This window comes from Equus asinus, chromosome 13, assembly GCF_041296235.1.
Source record: "Equus asinus isolate D_3611 breed Donkey chromosome 13, EquAss-T2T_v2, whole genome shotgun sequence".
Classification (NCBI taxonomy): Eukaryota; Metazoa; Chordata; class Mammalia; order Perissodactyla; family Equidae; genus Equus; species Equus asinus.
Window position 1 is genome coordinate 32527813 of NC_091802.1, and position 12561 is coordinate 32540373.

Below are 12561 nucleotides of genomic sequence, written 5' to 3' on the forward strand. Positions count from 1 at the left end.
TTTCATTGTTTATGTTCATTGTTATAAGACACTTGATACCTACTAAAAATCTTGACCTTTTACAACTTTGATTTACTTTTACCTTGCTCTACACTGGGAGTAAAGGAGGAACTTTTAAGTAAATAATAGGTTTAAAAGGATAGTGAACTTGAGACAGAAGTCCAAGATTCAACTGTCAGCATTATTATCTAGTAGCTACATGACCATGGGTATGACTTCCTGATCCTCAGTTCTCCATCTGCTAAAAGAGAACAACAACATTTGAACCATTTCCTCAAAAAGTTATTCTCAGGGGCAAGACATAGATAGATAATGCACGTGGACGAATATGGAAATGCTTTGCCAACTAAAAGCTGCTTTAGAAACATACAGTATTACTAGTATGACACATTGACTCCATGAACCTAAACAAGTCTAAAATCTTACACTGAATTGGAACATGTGCTTAAGTTTAATCATTTTCCATTTCTTTTTTTTTTTTTAATGTTTTTGTTTGTTTTTTGGTTTTTTTTGAGGAAGATTAGCCCTGAGCTAACATCTGCTGCCCAATTCTCCTCTTTTTGCTGAGGAAGACTGGCCCTGAGCTGACATGCGTGGTCATCTTCCTCTACTTTATACGTGGAATGCCTGCCACAGCATGGCTTGACAAGTGGTGCGTAGGTCCACACCTGGGATCCGAACCGGCGAACCCCGGGCTGCCGAAGCAGAAGGTGCGAACTTAACCACTGTGCCACCGGGCCGGCCCCAGGACTTTCCATTTCTAAAACACATGTTTTTTCTTCCGTGTACTTATGGCATTGATTTCTTATATGCTAGTTAGTTACGTGCTGGGTATGAACAACCTTCACAGATAAAGCCTTGAGTAACAAATGCCCATTTCCTTATTTGCACAAGTATTCCCTGGTTGTAATGAGTAGAGACTTTGGGAGATGTTGGAATAGGGTGGAAGTATTTCGCATGTGGAATGGATGTGAACCTTTGTGGAACAGAGGGCAGACTGTGACAGGCAGAATGATGCCCCTCCGAAGATATCCACAGCCTAATCAAAAGAACAGTGAAACGGCAAGGGGAATGAAGGTTGCTAGAGAGCTGTCTTTAACAGGGAGATGACCCTGAATGATACAGATGACCCCAATGTAATCACAAAGGTCCTTAAGTGTGGAAGAGGGAGGAAGAGGAGGAAGAAGAGGAAGCAGAGTGATACGGTGCGAGAGGACTCAACTGGATGACGTTGGCTTTGAAGATGGAGGAAAGAGGCCATGAACCAAGGAAAGTGGCCAGCCTCTAGAAGTTGCAAAAGTTAAGGAAACAGAACTTCTAGGGCCTCCAAAAAGGACTGTAGCCCTGCTGATACCTTGATGATAGCCCTTTACGGAACTGTAAGTTTATGTTGTTTTAAGCCACTAAATTTGTGGTAAATTGTTACAGCAGCCATAGGAAACTAATACATTAGATTAGCATCTTTTCTAGAGGCAAGAACTTTTCTCTGAATCTTAAGACAGGTTTCTCTCTCACAATTTACTGCAGTTGCTTTTCACACATATGGTTCAAAGCTGAATCAGAATGAGCCATTCACAGAAGTCATCCAATCTCTTCATATTAGACCAAATAAACACACATTCAGTCTCTAAGGAAGCGTTTAGTTAGTGGTCTTATGGTTTGTAATAGAATTATCCAAAATAAAAACCAGAAGGCAGCACTCTACTGAAAACTATGTGGTTTTCCTTAGATATTTTCTGCTTATGAAGATTTATACCCGTAAAACAAAGGGCAAGGACTGGGAGTCTGTTCAATGCTAAGACGACGCTGGTCACTGGGCTCACATCCTCAGTCGATGCTCTGTCATGTCCTCATAGGAAAGGCTGCTGTCCCTGACAGGCAGGTGGTGACGCAGAGAACTTACCATTTCATAGCTATTGGTTTTACTTCACTGATTCTCTTGGCTCATTTATAATCAGTGGAAATAAATCTAGTCAACAAATTAAAAGGCTCAGTGGGACATTAATGGGGAGGAGAACGAGAAATTACTATTTAAAGAGTGTCAATGTGCTAGCACTTTGCTGGGTGCTTTTATATATATTATTTAATTCTCAAAAAAAACCCCCAAAACAAACAAAAAAACCCCTCCAAATAGGTAGTATTATCCTTTTTAATATACAGGAAAAAACGTAAGTCTTAAAAAAGCTAAGCAACTTATCTGAAATCATCAAGATTTGAAGCTGGGCCTATTCATGTCTCTTTCTTATGTTAGTTACACTGGTCTCATTCCTTATCAGCCGGTTGGAAATACAGCCACCGTGCAATTACACATTCCCAGTAATTCTCAACAGAAATGGTGCCCCTGAGGGTGTCTAGATGTGCCACTTAAACTAGGAATAATACTTCCAGCATTTAGTGAGTAGGAGCCACACAAGAGAAAACCGTCCCACTCAAAATGCCAACACTACTCCTACTGAGAAACAAGGATCTAGAAAAAGTCAGTAGATCTCAGAGGCTCCATAATTTCTATGATAGGAAGGCCTAGGGATAGCTTTGGAAAGAGACCAGGAGATTTGCCTGAAGCTATGTTCTTATTTTACCCATCACTTTACGTTAAGACTGAGGAAAAAGCTGCCTGTCAATCAAAGCATGCTGCAGGTCCTCAGGGCTGGGTTCTGGGTGCACACTCGCTCCTCCAATCTCAGATCTCCCGTACTTTCCCATAGCTTCATAGACCGTACCTCCGTGTACTCTGCTCCTTGTTTCATCAACTCCTACTGGTCAGGTAAGTCCTCAAATAGCACCTCCTCAGAGCAGCCTTCCTCTCCTTCTCCCAAGCTGGATTAGGTCCGGTTGTTATTCTCACCAAACAGATGTCCTGAACTTTTGTTTCACTGCACTTGTTTCAATTTCCAAGTGTGTGCATACGTAAGATTTAAGGTGTTTTCCTGACTGTAGACCTGACTATAGATTACAATACATTATAAGACTGTTATTTTGATGAATGAATAAATGAGTTAGAAACAACTTAAATGCCTAATAAGTGAACTGTGAGAGAAACAGGACCACTATTCAGCTATTAAATATAATGGGAGCCAGCCCTAAGGCTGAGTGGTTAAGTTTGCGTGCTCTGCTTTGGCGGCCTAGGGTTTCGCTGGTTCGGACCCTGGGCACGGACATGGCACTGCTCATCAGGCCATGCTGAGGCGGTGTCCCACATAGCACAACCAGAGGCACTCACAACTAGAATATACAACTATGTACTGGGGAGCTTTGGGGAGAAGAAGGAGAAAAGAAGAAAAAAAAAAGATTGGCACAGATGTTAGCTCAGGTGCAAATCTTTAAAAGAAAAAAAATTTTTTTAAATAAAATAAAAATAATCGTTTATCAAAAGCATTTAAAAACATAGGATACACAAATATGTGCTATACAGTGAATAAAATCAAGGGAGAAATAGGAGTATATGTTCTTTATAGGATCACAACTATAAAAAAGTTTAGGGAAAAACCTAACATATCAGTGACAAAATTATGAGTATTTAAAATCTTTGCCTTCACACTTTTCCAAATGGAAATTTTTAAGAATCTATGTTCATATACAAAATGTCCTCACTGGCTACTCTGGTTTTGTACAGACTATTTTCTCCACATAAGATATCCTCCACTTGAGCCAGCCCTGATGGCCTAATGGTTAAAGTTTGGCATGCTCTGTTCCAGCGGCCCAGGTTTGGTTCCTGGGAGCAGAACCACACCACTCGTCTGTCAGTAGCCATGCTGTGGTGGCGGCTCACATAGAAGAACTAGAAGGACTTACAACTAGAATATACAACTAGGTACTGGGGCTTTGGGGAGGGGAAAAAAAAGAGAGAGGAAGATTGGCAACAGATGTTAGCTCAGGACAAATCTTTCCTAGCAAAACACAAAAATATCCTCCGCTTTTCTCTTAACCATTCCATGTTCTTCTCCATCTCAAACTTAGGGGAAACTTCACTTTCACTAAGATGCTTTGTTTATACCATTCATCTACTTGAGAGCCTATGATGCACTCAGGGAAGACAATATCAAGTGAATAAGATCCAGGCCCTGCCTACAGGTTAGGTGTTTACACCACCCGAAATGTCCAAGAATGCTCCTAGCACTGCTTGGGCAGTCTCTCATTCTTGCAAGCCACATCACAAGCTCCCAGAAGGCTAGGACCAGATTCCCTATCTTGGGAGGAAGCCGGTCTGGTCCTGAACTTGTTCTTGATCTTCCTGAGTGTTCATGTTGTAGGCACTCTAATAAGAATGCTGAGTAACTGGAGCCAAACTAGAATTGGAGGAGGGTCGGAGGGGGGACACCATCCACTCACCTCTCACATCCAAGGATGGCATTATTCAAATCCTCATTGACTTGAATGAGCTCAACTGTTACGTCTTCATTCTCCACCACCACGAGCAGGTCCATGATCCTCTCCTGCATCTCCCGACCCGTCTTATAAAGTTTCTGTGGAAGAAAGGAGAGAGATTTCCTCTTCCGTGCTAGGAATGTTCTATTAGACAACCGATTTGCCAATCTGTACACACCTATGATCACCTCCACATTTAGTCACCTATGGGAGATCAGCAAAGTATTTAACCACAGACAGCTCAACCTTATCAGAAGGCAATGAGTTATAAATGATGGTATTTTCCTCTAAAAATCAAAATAGCTGTCATAAGAACAATATGGTACACTGCATGTAACACTAGACTAGAAATTAGAAGTGGTGTATGGGAACTCTACAGGTACTACTTATCGGCCGTACCACGTAGAAAAAGAAAAATCACTTGTTTTCTCAATTTCAGTTTTCTCGTTTGATAAATGAAATTATACTACTTGCCACATCTCCTTCAAGGGGAGGCATAAAAATCAAATGAGATGTGTATGATCAGGAACTCTATAACTATAAAGCACTGCATAAAACAAATGCTGTTATCATTATCAGTGGTAGTGGAAGAAAGAAGTAGTTAAAATACATTTACAGCAGCATAATTTTCCTATTATGTTTTACTTAAATAAACATTTAAAGTTTACAGTTAAAATATCACATTCTAAGGTAAACTGAACCAGGGTTAAAAAACTAGTCATGGGGGCCGGCCCTGTGGCTGAGCGGTTAAGTTCGCGCACTCCGCTTCGGCGGCCCAGGGTTTCGCCAGTTCGAATCCCGGGCGCGGACATGGCACCACTCATCCAGCCTGGCTGAGGCAGCATCCCACATGCCACAAATAGAAGGACCCACAACTACAAATCCACAACTATGTACCAGGGGGCTTTGGGAGAAAAAGAGAAAATAAAATCTTAAAAAAAAAAAAAAAAACTAGTCTTGGATACTATCCTCATTCGGACTACCCAGAATCACTACATTAAGCCATCGCTCCACTCCCCAAAGCAGCTTTTTTTTCAGACGCATCAGAGGCAGCTACAGCAGACTTACTCATTTGGAATCTCCAGGGCTGAGGGTTTGAAGAATCTACATTTTTTAGCAAGTATCCCAAAGTGTTGCGGATGTACACCGACATTTGAAAACTCCCTTACAACTTACTTCCTCCTAGGCAAAGCTCCAATAAGCCTGAGGAGCATAAAACTGATATTAACATTTCTTCAAACCCACCTCGGCTAGAAGTTGTAAATGTAACAGTACATTAACATCAGGCCAAAACACAGGGACGTTTCCCTTTTCCAAATGAGAGCAGCATGACTCGCTAAATCATCACACTGTTACATTATTTGACTTTTTCCCCCTGAAGAAAGAAAGACCCCCTAAAAAACTTACAGTTCACAAAACCATTTAGAATCTAAAACAATCTATTACAATACTCCTGACAGGAAATCTCTAACTAAATAAATCAAACCATTACTAGCTGGCATTTAGACTCAGAGGTAAAAGCCACTACTCTCCACAAAATCGTAACAAAAATATTTAGAAGACAAAAGGAAAAGGAAAAAAAGTGACATAGACAGACACATGACAGACTCTGGGTTTTGTACCATCTGGCAATGCGCAGCCAGAACAACTGTCCTATGTGCTAATGGCTTGGCCACTATCAGCAGGTGTAGACAAACTCTTTTCTTAAAGGTCCGGATATTAAATACTTTCTGCTTTGTAGGCTATGTGTTCTCTGTGGAAACCACTGAACTCTGCCTTTGTAGCATGAGAGCAACCACAGACAATATGTAAACAAACAGGTATGGCCGTATCCTAATAAAACAAAGACAGGTGGGGGCTAAATCTGACTCATTTACGGCTCCCTGGTATTGGGAAAAGAGAACAGACTTTAGAGTCAGCAGACCAAAGGCATCTCCCATTTACATACCTGACATTGGATTTCGTTAAATTTTAGCCTCTTTTTAAAATTTTCTTCTTCTATAAAACAAGGATAGGGGAATGGTGCAGTTGGAATCCCACCGTATCTGAATGTATTATGGTTGTGTAGGGAGGCGTTGCTGGAAGCTTAACTAGATAACTAATACAATCCTGTAATACTCACGCCATTACCCAGGACCCAATATTAAACAAAGGAAACAACTAAGACCAGCATTTGCTATAACCCCATGATGAATGAGGACTTTTGCATTGTTCTTGCGTGAATGTACAGAACTGTTCTCCTTCTTACTCATTCCCTGGTAGCGTTGCTAGAGCAATGTCAAGATCAAGGAAATACAATGGTTGTTAGATGCCTGTGACAAAAATGTAGAAATTAATTTGAAATGAATTTGCAGCCAACATCAACAGCCCCCGGTCACATGAAGACCTTCCCTTGGCCGTCTCAAGAGACAGATGGAATGGAAACATGAAAGGAGCACCCCCATCTCTCAGCAGGATTGCAAAGCGGAATTTGAAAAACCTCTTCAAAAGCCAGCCCACTCTGATCTTTGCAATTGATGTCTGTCTCAGAGCAGGGCCAAGCCACCTGGAAACAGTGTAGATCAAGCACAATGGTCCAAAAGGATGGGTCAGAAGTTCCCCACAGCACACACTTGCAGGCCTGTGGATGTGGAGAGCCAGCGGGAGTGAGTCAAAACACAGACTAACAGCTGCTGGTGGATATGCCCATCGAAGAGCCCTCGGAATCACCTCCCTTTACAGCATATCAAAGCAAAGGCAGGCTTCTAAGTTAAAGTGAATTTAACAACCAATTCAAAAGTCTTTGGAGCAAAACAAAAAGGAACTCATTAAGAGCTTCCTCTTCTGACATCCAGATGGCTCGACTCCTCCACGGAGCACTCAGGAATTAAGGAAGGAGATCCCTCCACAATTTCAACTCCAACTGTAATCCTCCCGCATCCACCAACCAGGGCAACTCAATAAAATGAAAAACAAAAGGGCCTGAACATCTCCCTTGAATAAGTAAAAACAGGAAGAAATGTGTTTACTCAAAAGCCTTCTCTGGAAATAATATCCGTATGGCAAAACTCCTATTATCAGCCCATAACATATTTCCTCTCTCCCAGTACTCGCCACTTAGACTCCAAGAGACTCAGAGAGCGTCTCTGTCTGCTCAAAAACAAATTCCAACCAACTCTAAAAATGGACATTTCTCAGTGTAACTTGCTCATACAGTCTTTTCTTCCTGCATATAGGCCTCAGCTGAGTGAATAACAAACGGTCAAGACAATCCTCAAAGACCATTAATGCATTAGAACTCTTGCAACTTTTTTTCCCAACTCAATACTGTCCACATTTTATTTACCAAAAGCCTTTGTCTTCAGTAACTCCTTCACCCTTTTGCCCTAAATCATTAATTCTTCAATAACATCGATCTAGTCAATTCAACTGACATTCAATGAGATCGTCCAGAGTCCAAAGCATACACTCTAAACATGCAGACACATGGATTTAGAAGTATAGAACTTGGTTACTGCCTTCAGCTTGCTTCCAACCTAGCTAGAGAGCCAATACATGAAAAGACAATAGGTTAGCCATCTATGCTAGAAAATCAATCCTAGGTTCAAAAATGAGAAATAAGTTGGGCTAAGGAACAGAAGGTAGGCTTAGGAGAATGAGGTTCTCACTCCAGCTCCATCCGTTGCCACTGTGTGGGCAAATCATCCCCTTTCTACATATGCAGCCTCATCTGTAAAGGAAGGGAGATGGTCTCAGTGACACTCAGTCCCTTCCACTCTTAATACCCTACAAGTTTCTAAACAGTAAAGACAGGAAGAGTAGTCAGGAGAGGATGACTTCCTATTTTACTCTCAGGTTTTTTTCTCAACTGGTTACAAATTATTCTCACAGGATCCAATTTTAGATTTGCAGGATTTTAAACTTCTCAAATTAGAGTAAGGCTTTCTCTAGTTGCACTTTCAAAATCAGAGCTCACTTTATTTTACAGAAGGCTAAGCATCCTCCCCTTTCATTGTCCTCCTGGGGCTGGGCAAGAACAAGATAAGAAAGACTAAAATGAGAGGTACCAGGGAAATTCAGCTCTTTAAGGTTGGAATAAGGGGGCCCAAAGCCAAGGGCACGATGCAGAGAAAGCAAATAGAGGAATGCATGCTGGAACGTTTCCTTCCTGTGGCCAGAGCATACACTTTTTTTTTTTTTAAAGATTGGCACCTGAGCTAACATCTGTTGCCAATCTTCTTCTTTTTGTTTTTCCTTCTTCTTCTTCTGCCCAAAGCCCCCCAGTACATAGTTGAATTTTCTAGTTGTAGGTCTTTCTGCTTGTTCTATGTGGGACACCGCCTCGGCACGGCCTAATGAGTGGCGCTAGGTCTGCACCCAGGATCCGAACCAGCAAAACCCTGGCCAGTGGAAGCGGAGCATGTGAACTTAACCAGTCGGCCACGGGGCCAGCTCCCAGAGCACACACTTTTAAGTCATCACCACACTCACCAGGCTGGAGGAAGCCTTGGAATCTTTGTACTCTGCTGTGGCAAACTAGAAGACACCCAGTCTCCACCTCTAATGAAGTTCAAAGTCCACAAGAAACATAGTGGCGGAAAAGGTGTTTCCTACACAAAATAGCTTTACTGCCTAAGAGCCTAACAAAGAGCAAGGGCCTCATTAATTAGCAGGGCTTCAGAATCTAACTGTTCAGCATGGACTGGAGAACAGATCGAGGATTCCAGGTAAGTACACTGGATTTCAGATGGAAGGAAACAGATAGCGAATGGGTTCCAAATAAACAGAACAGCTGCTAGGAGGTACACACCAATAGAAAAACAGGAAAAGATTCCAAGTACAGAGGCTGGTTTCAATGTTAACAAATTTCATAATAAGATTATGATCACTGGCAAAGTATATGTGTAAGAAGAGCCAGGGAATTTTTGACTGGGGACTTTTCCTATGTGCTGGACACCTTTCTTTTGCCCTCCAGATCCACCATCTACACTCTCTGCCCTGCTCCATGCTCTGGGGGCTGGCCTGTAGAGAACACACCACCAGGTGCCCCGCCCTCTCACTTCTGATTGGGTTCAGCCAACAAGATACAGCGGCAGGAAATGGGAGAAAGGAGGGGAGGGAGGTCTGGGTGTTTACTCCCTTCACTCCGGCCACCAAAGGCACCACCACTCCCAAGCCGCCCTTCTCCACATGATTCTTTCCTTTGGGTTCTGGCAAAAGTTCCCTCTTGCCTATTTATGTGTAGGGACATTAGTTAATAGCCCAGGGTAGTGAACTAGCTCCTGTGGTTTCTCTGAACCCTGTGATATCTCGCTACATAAATACTGCCTCAATTAAACTCTCTTCAAATTACCCAAATTGAGTATGCCATCTGTTTGACTGATAATCCCTACAAGGCATGAAAACACAGAGTAATCAAAATAGTATGATACCAACACAGGGATAGACAAACAAACCAAACAAAGAGAAAACCATCTGGAAATACATCCTTGTATCAGAATATGGAATGTGACAAAGGGGTGTTTGAAACCAGTGGAGAAGGTATGAATTATAGTGTTATTCGGACAACCAGCCATCTAACTGAAAAAAATAAATGAAGGTAAAGTCTCTAACTCAGACAAAGGATAAAGATTTTAATTTTAAACCACATAACATCTAGGTAAAATCCATTAATTTTTTTTTTTTAAGATTTTAGTTTTCCTTTTTCTCCTCAAAGCCCCCCGCTACATAGTTGTGGATTTTTAGTTGTGGGTCCTTCTGGTTGTGGCATGTGGGATGCCGCCTCAGCGTGGCTTGATGAGCAGTGCCATGTCTGCACCCTGGATTCAAACTGGCGAAACCCTGGGCCACCAAAGCGGAGTGTGCAGAGTTAAACACTCAGTTACGGGGCCGGCCACTCCATTAATTTATTAAAGATATTTTTTATTGAGTGATGACATCATGCCAGGCACTGCTCTGGGAGCCAGAACCTGAGCAGTACACAAGACAAGCTTTGTGGAGCATCCATTCCAGTAGCCAAAGACAGCTGAACAAATGGGCAGGAGAAGTGTCAGAGTGCTGCATGGAGAATGAAATGGTGACGTGATAGGAAAGTGGCTGATAAAAGTCTAAAGACTAGGGAGTCAAAGAAGACCTCTCAGAGGAGGTAACATACTAAGATCAGAGTTACAAGAAAAAGCTGCCCATTAGAAGATGCGGGAAACCTGAGAGTCAAGGATGAAACAACTCCCCAGCAAGAAAGAACTCAGTGTGTCCTAGAACAGGAAGGTAGCCAGCGTAGCTGGACCAAGGAAAAGCATGCATGTGCTGTGTAAGGAGAGACAGGCAGGAGCTGATCAGGAAGGGCTTTGTGGCCAAAATAAGGAGGTTTGGTTTGATCGCAAGTGTGAGGGGAAGCCACTGGAGGGTTTACCCTTAAATGATCTGGTTTATGTTTTAAAAAGCTATATAGAGATGTTCAATATCATTAGTCATTAGGGAAAAGCAAATCAAATCCATATTGAGATATCACTTCACAACTACTGAATGGCTTTAAAAAAAAAAATAAGTGTTGACAAGGAAGTGGAGAAATTGGAACCCTTGTACATTGTTGGTGGGAATGTAAAATGGTGCAGCCACTGCGGAAAACAGTTTGACAGTTCCTCAACAAGTTAAACATAGAGTTACTACATGACCTAGCAATGCTACTCCTAGGTATATACCCAAAAGAACCAGACACGAGTATTCAAACAAAAACTTGCACATGAATGTTCATAGTAGCATTATTCACAGCAGCCAAAAGGTGGAAACAACCCAAATGTTCACCAACTAATGAAGGGGTAAATAAAATGCAGGATATCCATACAATGGAACTTTATTGGGCCATAAAAGGAATGAAATTGTGATACATGCTACAACATGGATGAATCTTGAAAACATTACGGTAAGTGAAAGGAGCCTGACACAAAACGCCAAATTTTATATGGTTCCGTTTATATGAAATATCCAGGACAGGTAAATTCATAGAAACAGAAAACAGAAAGGTAATTGCCTAGGACTAGATGAAGACAGGAAGGAGAAACTGTTTAATGGCTATGGGGTTTCCTTTTGGGGTAATGAGAATGTTTTGGAACTAAATAGAGGAAATGGTTATACTGTGAATGTACTAAATGCCATGAAATGGTAGACTTTAAAACAGTTTTACGTTATGCGAATTCTACCTCAATTTAAAAAAGCACTACGGTTTTCAGCACAGCACTGTACTATCCTGAACACTCTTCTGACAACAAAATACTTGAATACGCTGATGTGATATAAGATATTTAACATGCATGCTTAAACTTTTAAGAAAGCAAGAGAAGTCCACAAAGACTGAGAAACCAACAAGGATCCAAAGATATGAGAGGCAATAAACACACAAAAGCTTCCAAAAGGCAGCTACTTGCCAAACTCTAACGACTTTGAAAGGCAGGAGACAAAGCCTGGGGCATGAACGAGATGGGGAGATGGATCAAAGATTCCACATGCAGGTGGGACACCTGGATGGCTACTTCCTGTATGTAAGATGTGAAATATATATACTGGTCTTGGTTTCAGACATAGAGCTCCTAAATCCCTTAGGATTTCCTGGGTAATGGGAGCATCTTTTGTTCTAACACGGCAACTCTTGGTGGGTTCCTGGATGGACTTCAGGATGAGGGCTGGTCACCAGAAAAACCAAGCCATGATTAGAAGCTTGGAACTTTCAGCCCCACTCTCCATTCTCTGGGAAGAGGAGAGAGGCTAGAGATTAGAGTTAATAATCAATCATGCCTCTGTAATGAAGCCTCCATGAAAATCCATAAACTACAAGGTTCAAAGAGATTCCAGGTTGGTGAACACACCTGTGCTGGGAGGGTGGTGCATCCCAACTCCAAGGGGACAGAAGCTCCTGTGCTCAGAACTCTTCTGGACCTCTTCATCTGGAAATTCATCTGCATCCTTTGCAACATCCTTTATAACAAATCAGTAAGTGTTTCCCTGAGTTCTATGAGCCATTCTAGCAAATTATCAAACCCAAGGAGAAGGTCGTGGGAACTCCCGGTTTATAGCTGTTCGGTCAGAAGTGTGGAAGACCCAGACTTGCAACAGGCATCTGAAGTAGGGGCAGTCTTGTGGGGCTGAGCTCTTACCCTGTGGGATCTGATGCTAACTCCAGGTAGTGTCAGAATTGCATTGAATTGTGGGACACCCAGCTTA

General features: G+C 42.0%; 1 protein-coding gene across 5 annotated transcripts in view; it reads right to left on the reverse strand.

Moving 5' to 3' along the window:
- Window positions 1–12561, reverse strand: part of TOM1L1 (target of myb1 like 1 membrane trafficking protein) — a 61831-nt gene that overhangs the window by 16933 nt on the left and 32337 nt on the right. For all 5 annotated transcript variants that reach the window (XR_006512931.2, XR_011493785.1, XM_070482981.1 and 2 more), the window contains exon 8: window positions 4330–4463. Coding sequence is in view for 3 of the 5 variants with exons in the window: in XM_070482981.1 (XP_070339082.1) it covers window positions 4330–4463 (134 nt within the window). In the remaining 2 variants the exon portion in view is untranslated. The remainder of the gene's footprint in view (window positions 1–4329; window positions 4464–12561) is intronic.